The sequence below is a fragment of the Hipposideros armiger genome, unplaced genomic scaffold (genome assembly GCF_001890085.2).
Source record: "Hipposideros armiger isolate ML-2016 unplaced genomic scaffold, ASM189008v1 scaffold_277, whole genome shotgun sequence".
Classification (NCBI taxonomy): domain Eukaryota; kingdom Metazoa; phylum Chordata; class Mammalia; order Chiroptera; family Hipposideridae; genus Hipposideros; species Hipposideros armiger.
The window spans coordinates 32,010-41,910 of record NW_017731627.1 but is presented as its reverse complement, the minus strand read 5'-3'; the positions used below and the strand labels follow the sequence as shown (position 1 = coordinate 41,910).

Below are 9,901 nucleotides of genomic sequence, written 5' to 3'. Positions count from 1 at the left end.
GATTGATTTTAGACTGAAATTTCTATCAGATCCCAAACCTATGAACTTAAGAATTTAAGTTAGACTGATAATTAGTAGCATGATTTTTCAGGTTTTTACCCATATCAGTGATTTTGGGATTTTAAAATGTATCATAAAGGTAAAATGCCACTTTTTCTTTATTTTATCATTGGTGAATAGATTTCTCTTCTGCTTATATTAAAGTGAGTCAGAATTTAAAAATTCTGCTCTCAAAGATCTTTAAGATCCTGCTCTCAAAAGGTCAGGATCTATTTTCTTAGTGGAGTACATTGGTTATATTAGTATGGAACTTTTTACATGCCTATGGAAGAAATACTTTTATAATATCACTGATAGAAATATCTATATCATCTATATCACCTATATCTATCTATATGGAATGCAGGAATATATATATGGTGCAGGAATGAAGGGAAATCCATTCAAGATCATTTTTTTGATCAGACACTTACATTTCCTACTCATAAATTATAAAGATTACCTTTAAATTTTAAGATCTGAAATATTTTCAGTGATGCCTACAGAAGTATCTGTGCTAAATAACCAGTAAGGAGAGAAAGTAAAGACACATGTATAAGTTCATTTCTGAAGTTAAGACTTTATTTAGTCATAAAATTTAATGTTATAGATATTAATACTTTCTGTGGGCTAGTCTTTTCCAGTAACCACTGTCTGTTGTTTTGGTTGATACTAAACTTAGGCATTCACTTAGACTCCTGGCCTGCCTCCTGGTGGTCACAGTAACTGCTGGCCTAAATGTATATTTTTACATGTTATTTAAGTCAGTTTATAAACTGCTTCCTATGACACAAAGAATCATTTTGAAAGTGGGAAAATTCATGTTCAATTTGTTAATCTTAAGGTATCATTGACCTTTCACCTTTTTCTGTTCCATTTGTTGAGGAATGAGTTGTGTAGTTGTCTTTGTGTCCACCATGGCTGCCTTCTGTATCTAGCACAGGTGTTGTGGTGGTATGTCTCTCAGTGTGGACATACCATGGCACCGAACCTGTTTTTAAAAAGAGTGAAAACCAATTGGTCTTATTTGTCAGCCTCTTGATTATATAAGACGAGTACAATTGACCTATTTTTTCATACAGAAGTAATTTTTCCAAATGGGTATTAGCCTATTCATGAGCAATAAGAATCTTCAGTATCAACAAAGAAAATTGTATTTCACCAGCCATGGTGGGAGGAAAACAAAAAAAAAAAAAATCAAGTCAGGTCAACAGGTGTAGTGAGTGGGCTCTAAGAGTAAAAATAAAGAAATCTGATTTGGCTACTTCTGCTTGTGCTGAGAACCTGTATTAATAATATTTACATCAATTTCAGTGTCCTCGAATGCTTACTGTGTTAATATTGCCAAACCATTATACCAATGGTGGCAATGGCAGTAATTGTTTTGTGGCTTTCTGTTGAAGTTCTCAGACTATAGCCATAATATATCCTTTTTTTTTTTTCATCCTGTTTCTGTCTCCTGCTACCCCTGACACTCCATGACTTTCAGACTGGCTTCTCTACAGCATTTGATATATGCTAGAGTGGTGTCTGGCACATCATAGGCACTCAGTAAATACTTTTGATTGAATGGGCATCGTTGTAGTTACTTTTAACAGTTGCTGCTTTTCCTACTACTCTTGTTAGGAGAGCAACAAAAGGTAGGGAGAGTGTGACTTTTATTTTAATATTTTTCAGCCCAAACTTTTACTGATGCACTCACAAAGAACTGAAACTTCAGTTTTGGAAACCATCTGTGGTTCCTTAATGATGATAAAAAAATTCCCCAAACATTCAGAAAGTATGTTTATATGGCAGCCCAAAGTGACATTAACCCTGAAGGGGCCATAGAACTAATGATTATGTATTTAGAAGTATAACAATCATTGTAGGAATAGAAATATTTGACTTATAATGGAAAATTAAATTGTGCATTTTCTGTTAGGCTTTTATATATATATATATATATATATATATATATATATATATATATATATATAATACTCAAATAAGCCTATTCCACCATTTACTTAATTAAAACGGAACTTTGTTCAAATAGATAATGTCACACGTAGCAAAATTTCATACTGAGCCACTGACTAGATTTTAGTTAGAATGCTAGAGATTATGACTAAACAAAGAGGTCTACATCAGCACCTTCTGGGATACACACATGACAAACAGTATAGATTTGTGTACATTAAGTTTTGCTGATAATAATTATCATTAACAATTAGGTACCTGCATAAGCAAGAGGCAAAAGTGTAAACTGGAACATTTGAAAAAGGGAATAAACCTTCAGATGATATGACACCAGGCTAGTTTTTCAATGTTTTCAAAATCAAATGGAATAAGTATTTTCTTCCTGATTAATTTAGTCTTAATAATTTAGAGTCAGATAAAGTAAAAAAACAAAACATAAACAAAACAAAACAAAAACTGTGATTAGCCCAAAATGTGACATAACAATTAAGCGGTTTGGTGGAGCCATTTGACAGAGTTGTTAAAAATATGAGATTCAGACAAACCTTGGTTAGAGTCCAGATTCCACCACTCACTGGCTCTGTAACAATTAAGTGGTTAGCCTAGTGCTGGTCATAGAAAAAGCATGTAGTAAACATTATACCCTGTCAGGAACTTTATAAAAGCCTTTGGGTCTTTCCTAAAGCATATAATGTTTCCCTCTTTATTGAAAAGATTAGAAGCATGGAAAAGATTAAGTAATGTCAATGTGTTTGCTGTAAATACATAGAGAACTGTATTTATTTCTACATTTACAGATATAAAAAATGTACCTTACGCATGTATGGATTTATGACTATGCTCCCCAAGACATATATATATTAATACTTACTTTCCTTTGGTTGTAGATTTTTATTCAGGGAAATAGTTTTCAAGAATTTCAATGTGCTGGTAATATACTGCTCCATGCATGCCTTTATTTGCACATGTAGAAGTTATCAGCTAGAATATTTGTTTTCTTTGTGAAAGTCTCATTTATGTTAACTTAAAGAAGTACATACTTAGTGGAAGAATTTATCATTTATGGCTTTTTTATTATGCTATCTTAAAAGATGCTTTCTGTCTCTTAGGTAAATTGGTGGATGAAACTGGAGAATACAAATACATGTATATGGCCTGTGGAGCTATTGTGGTCCTGGCAAGTATATGGCTGCTCATTGGCAATGCTATAAACTATAGATTGCTTGCAAAGGAAAAGAAGTTGGAAGAAGAAAAGAAGAAAATACATAAACTTGAATCCGGAGAATCTGAACCCTTGAGCAAGCCTAACCAGTATGATGCTACAGTCCAAAGAACAGGGAGTCTTCCCTCGGAAAGAGAAACTAATATATAGCAAGAACCACGCCTCTGATTTCAGTGTTTATGATTTTCTTAAGAGCATTTTTTTCCAAAATATTAGAAAGGTTTTTAGTTGAAATAAGGCATCATAATTAAGGATGGAGATGAGATTTTCCTCAATGGCGAGTTTTAAATGTTTGATTTTTAAAATTAATTCGGGCAGTGAAATTTTGAGATTATGCACATAAAGAATCAATGCAACAGGTTTATTTCTGTACATGACTCTGGTTGTGGTGGTTAAAATAACTTTAAAGCCTTCCAGTCTTGGTTATAGAGAGCTGCATTCCAAATTCCTGGTTTAGGTAGTTAGAAGGACTATATTTAATCCTCTAAGAATGCCCTCTCCACATTTCATTTTTTATTTGATATTAAAATGTGAAATGGAATTAAAGGGAAATGAAGTGTACACGTACCTGTATGCACACGGAGTATCTGGAGAACAAAACACATATAAGTTAAAAAAAAAATATTATCACCGTACTACTTTTATTTTTTAACTTAAAAAAAAAAATCCATGGAGAAAAAAAGAAATGTATTACATCTGCATACTACTTTACAGTGTGGATTTTAAAGATAAGGACATGGATGAAAATGAGATGATCTTAATTCGAAAATGCAACTACTGTTGGGAAAAAAAAAAGCTTTTGCATGTTTATAATAAAATTGAAGAAAAGAAGATACTCCATTTTACACCATTGTTTCTGAGCACTGTTAGATTTGATTAATCCTGGCACATGATTTCTTTGAGGGGGCCAGTAGTACCCGGTGCTAGAGAATAGAACCCTCCAATAATTTTCAGAATATTTACCTTATATGTAAACTAAAGCCTAAATAACTCCAAGAAATGAGCTCTGTCCCTTAAAAAGGATTTTTGTTAGTAATCCAGCAAGTAATAACCATGGATTTCTCTTAACTCCTCAGACTCACATTGACAATGAGACATCAAAGTGGAATCAGCCAGAATCCTGGTGGACAGGCTTACAGATAGGCTGAATTCTACTTTATCCCAACACACAGTGGTGATCAGGAGGTCACTATTATGAGTAATCCATTTGAGTAAAGCTAAGAGTGGGAGGTGCTTTTAATGAGCCCTCTGAACTCTCTCGTTTTCCTCCCTTCACCAAAATGCAAAAGTAAAAATATAACCCACAAAAAAACAAACAAACCAGAAACCATAAATAGGCTTTTTACTCAAACACTGAAAAATTGCCTCATATTATAGGAATGGCAGCACTTAAAAATTCTGCCCTCTACTGACTGGACTTCCTGCTGCCTGTGAACATAAACTAAACTAGGAGATTGTTGGAAAAGGCTTCTAGAACTGGAGGCTGTGTGTGACTTGGTAGACACTTGTGAAGTGTAGATATGGTGCATAACAAGATAGCAGGAAGCTTTTAAAACCGTAACCCAGGTTAATGTAGCAGTTTCTCATTTTCCTAATTATGTGAAAACATTTGGGAATCTGAATCACTTGAATCCAGAGGCATATGATAGTTGCGTGCATTCAGAACAATAAATACCATTTGAGTGATAAAGTGCTTTTAAACAAGAAAGACATTGTGCATCATGGCTAACATTATAAATATTTACATCTGCAAATCTGAAGTTTAAGATCATGGTTAATAAAAACCATTTAGTGCTTGATTATTGAAGTGATGTCACTCTTAAGATGTCAAAAGAAACTTGCCGTTCATATTTTTTTTTTATTGTTATTGCAGTAGAGACAGGTGCTATTCTTGTTTCCTATAGGATTATACCTGGATACCAAGCTTTTCTGATAGTTAACGTTAAGGATTTTATTTGTAAAATTTATGCACTGTTTAAGCATGTGGGTCATATTTAGGAAGCTATATACAATTCCATATTTCATTTAACATTCACTTTTTGCATGTGAATAGGTATTTGTATTTCTCGAATATTAAGTAAATCAATATGTGCCAATATTATAGGTCAATTAATCAGGGAAACGTGGTAGCATATGATTGTTTTTGATTTAATTTCTCCCAATCTTGATTCTGGAATGAGCTATTTTCATATTGTTCGTGCTTTTGTATTCAACTCTGACTCATCATAAGAAATGCAACATTATAAATTGTGTAGGAGCTTTTCAATATTAAACATTTTCAAAAACTATCTTGAATTCTCTGAAGACATTTAACTTAATATAGATATCAGACTCCAGGGGGTAATAAACAGCAAAGTACTTGATCGTGGGGTTTTAAGTCTAAGGCTGTAGTCCGTTATATCACCTGCTGGTCGAGACTTGCTGGTGGGTACATTGCAGTGGCTCTCTTTATGAAAGGAGATTTTTTACATACTGATGAATTCCTTGTCATGTCAAAACCAGTTCATATTCATTCCATTGCTCTTTGTCCAGTTTCATTTCCAACACTGATTATATTAAATTCTCAAAAAAGATAGGGAAGGGAAGCTGCATATTCAAAGCACAGGATGCGATGTGTACAGTCGTGCCTGGGAGCAGCACTGCACAACGTTGCAGATATGCACACACATAAATTCCCATCCGTACATGTGGAAAATTAAATCAGCACATACTGAAAACGATGACATAAACTCATGTACAGGATTCAGACTTGTTCCAGGGTAACGTACATTTTTCTACTTGTTCACTCTTCCCACTCCCTTGAGCTTGTTAGAATATTTGTTGCTTTAACAGAATCTTTCAAAGATTGACAAGAGAATACCAACCTAGAAAATTCATTATTATATAGTCACATGCACGGAGGAGGAAATATAGTTGACTTCTGTGCCTGTAACAGTTTCTTTCCCTAGGGAAAGGATATGTTTTAGATATTCAACATATCATGAAGTAAAATCACAGAACACCAAAAAAGTCCCTGTGAAGTCCCATTGCCCTATCATGAAATGGTACAGAAGTAAGGTTATCATAACCCAGGGTACCAAAATAATGCATGATCACTGACTCATCTGTTTTTCCATTTGTGGTAACTGATCACCCTGTACTTTTCACCAATTAGCCTTAAATACTTGTATGCCTTCACTAGTTTATGAAGAGAATATTGGGTATAGGCTTGTACTGACCTCTCCCCACCTTCTTTCCAGATTCTTTTTGGGTCCAATCAGCACACATTTAGGAGGCAGTGAGTCAGGCTCTAATGTTCTTCACGGTGGAAGACATGTTTTCTCAATGTAAATTCACAACTCAGAAGTTTCACTTTCTTCCAACCACCTTATCTCTCTACCCTCCCACCTCAGACACTAGTAAATAAGTAAAATCAGTAGGTGTGCTATATTTGAATGTGCACCTTAAAAATCTATGGATTTTTTACTTATCCTTCTCTGACTATACATGACAACTGATACAGAAAAAAGACCACAAATTGTATGATTTAAATGTAAGTTTTTATATTGATGTTATAAAATGTATAGATATCCTTGTTAGTGGAAACTTATTTTCCATCCAAAAGTATCTTTAAAAAAGACAAAGCAAAACCTAATTTGTATAATGTTGCAGACTTTAAATAAAACAAAAATAATGATTGTTAAGCTCAATTTAATAGGGAGAAAGGATACAAACAAGGAAGGGAACTAACATTTATGTATCATGCATTTTGCCTACCTTAGTATTCAAGCCAAATCATAAGTAGAGCATATTGGCCTGATATAATAGATGAGCGAAACAAAACCAAAAACAGACATGCAGAGGAGTTCAGCAAATTACCCAAAGTTAAAAGGTAATATGTGACAGAATCAAAACTAAAATTCAAATTTATCTAAAAGCAGAAAGAGTCCCTGGTATGTTCACTATCATGTTGCCTTCCAATAGAAGCTGTAGAAGTAAAGCTAGGTAAAATATATCCAAAAAATTTAAACCTTATATGCTAAACCAATTAATTTAACTGCAATTTGTGTTATGATTCAGATCATGTTATTAGAAACTGCATTTGCCATAACCTGAATATATAATTTCAAGTTGCCTGCTTTTCTAGCCAATGCAAATTATCCTAAATCACGGTAATGATTATATAATAGCCATAATTGTTTTAATGTGACTTTTTTCATATAATGACATATGCATATGACTCAAGCATAATATATTTTCCCTGAGGTTGGATTTAGAAGAAAATTTTATTTTCTTTATGGCTAAGTAATTCCCATATTGCTTGCTGCTTATTATGACTCAAAAATAAAAAGTACTTAACGATGAAACATTATTTTCAGAATTATAGTGATTCCCATTTACAGGAGTATCCTAAATTACAAAAACAAAAACAAAAACAAAAAACAAAAACTTTAAAAATGTTATGAGATACAAGTGATTTGGTTCATCTATGCAGTACATATTTATTTCATCATGTAATGCAATGGCCCCTACACCCTAACTCATTTTTCAGGTTTTCCTGAACACCTGTATTGTCATTTTTTCTCTCCATTTCTCCGATATAAAGAACAAGTACCATTGCTTCTGCCTTCTCCCTCTAGACTTTTGACACCCTTAGACTATTGTTCCCCTTAGCTCTATTTCAGATGGTGCACTTCTAATGTCTTACATTCCTCACAGCATCACTCATGCTGCTCTGGTCTTACTTTTTTATTTGCAGCAATGGCCATATTCCTGGAGCCGACAGTATGTACTTTTGGCAATGTCCACTCATCTTCACAAATAAGGGAACTGGTGTGACTGTAGGCTTGAAGTTTCTTGGGTAAGGGAGGTGCTCATATTCTGGAAGATTTTTTTTGTTAATATGAGTCTCCCTTATACATGATACGTATATAATTGACTACGATTTTAAAAAGTCTACCAAAATTGATCTTTCTGTCTTTGGCCTTTACTATCCTGGATATTTCCAATTAAAGTGGAGAAACACTTAAAACTTGGGAGAAACAAAGCTTACCATCAAGCATAGCACCATAACATCCACCGTAGGCTCTTTCAATGCAATGATATCACCGATGCATAGATTCCTTCCCACAGCAGTTCACAATACCGAAGAGCACTAAAATGATCGTGATAAAAATCGAAATAATCCTCCCTCGTGTCACTTTATTTTTAGGTTTTGATTTCCACATATCCATGCATATGACCTCATGTTTGAGAAAAACAGTTAAAAGCTGAGAGGCCTAATTATTAGTCATTATAATGCTTGTATAATCAAAATCATAAACTATCACCGTTGATAATTGACAAATGAATAATTTGCTGAGCTCATGTAATTTTTGTAATTCTGATTTGCTCTTTGCTATCGCTTGTTTGTACACTGTAGGTTTTAAATCTTTACATGGCCCTACGATCTGGTTTACTTTGTTTAGTCTTCTGTCCTCCATTGCTTTTCTTTCACCTTATTTGACTTACGTGCAACCCATAAAAAATTATTATAGTAGTATTGAGAATAATAATTTTAGGTCTCTACCGTAAGATGAAAACTAATATTGCAAAAATAATTTTTGAGCTTAATGGAGCATATGGGAGTTTTTTTTAGATCACGTTATTTCTTCTATCCCAATTCCATGCTGCTCTGCCTTCCCTCCTATTTTTCTTTCTGGAATTATTTTTTAAAATCGTTTTAATTGTTTTTCACAATGTCTATGTCAACTTTAGCATTTTTCATAGAATTATGGCCTTCTTTAGTACAGAATTTTTGTTTCTTTGGCGGGTTTAGTTTACTTCTATTTTCATAACATCTATGTTTTTCAGTCTTCATATATATTTGTTAGTAGAGTGTGTAATATTCAGTATTTAATAAGCAGCTATTCAGTGATCATAAGTTTTTTCTTCACACGGTAAAATAAGCTTTTTGTTTCTTTGTTTTAAATTTAATGTGGCAAAATAAACTAGAAAAGTTTTGTATGAAAACACTGGTACCCAACACTCTATTAAGGTGTAGGTTGGTTAAAAGTTCTGGTCAGGTGAACAAAAGAATGGCATTCTTATCTCATATGAATGTCAGAGCAAAATTTTAAAACATTCCTCTAAAGCTATAATCCTAGGTGTGTGGTTATTTTACTTTCATATGCGTTTTAAAAAGTTTTTTAAGTTAGACCCAATTTATTTAGCTTGTTCATTAGAGTATACATTTCTGATAGACTCTTTAATCAACTTTATTTTCCTACCACATGCTATTCTAAGTATGAATATTTCTGGATTTAGTAAAAAAAGGACATGTAAACTGCAGTGTTTACTTTCTAAGCATTATATGTAATTTTGATTTTTATTGCGTTTTGTTTTTAACATATTTATGTATCAAAGATATATTTAATGAATTTGTTTCATCTCAGCCCTCTAAATTAGGTTTGTTAGATATTCACAGTTTTATAGAATAACACTAGAACAGGTTAAGGGCTTTGTCTAAACATATATCTGTCCTCTGATTAAATGTATAAACCATCCTATTTGTAATGGTGAATTTTGTAGAGTGAATACATACTTTCCTGGAAACACATTCTAACCTCAATTGATAAATCCTTTATTTCTAAAATGAATGTATTTCTCCTAACTGAATCATAGTTTACAAAATCATGTTTGTAAATTTAATTTGAAGAA

General features: G+C 33.1%; 1 protein-coding gene across 1 annotated transcript in view; it reads left to right on the top strand.

Annotated features, from left to right (window-relative positions):
- Positions 1-5,511, top strand: part of SLC16A7 (solute carrier family 16 member 7) — a 71,794-nt gene extending 66,283 nt beyond the window's left edge. The window contains exons 3-4 of the mRNA XM_019657562.1: positions 1,666-1,679; positions 2,987-5,511. Coding sequence (XP_019513107.1) covers positions 1,666-1,679; positions 2,987-3,373 — 401 coding nt within the window. The 3' untranslated portion in view covers positions 3,374-5,511. The remainder of the gene's footprint in view (positions 1-1,665; positions 1,680-2,986) is intronic.
- The last annotated feature ends 4,390 nt before the right edge of the window (positions 5,512-9,901 follow it).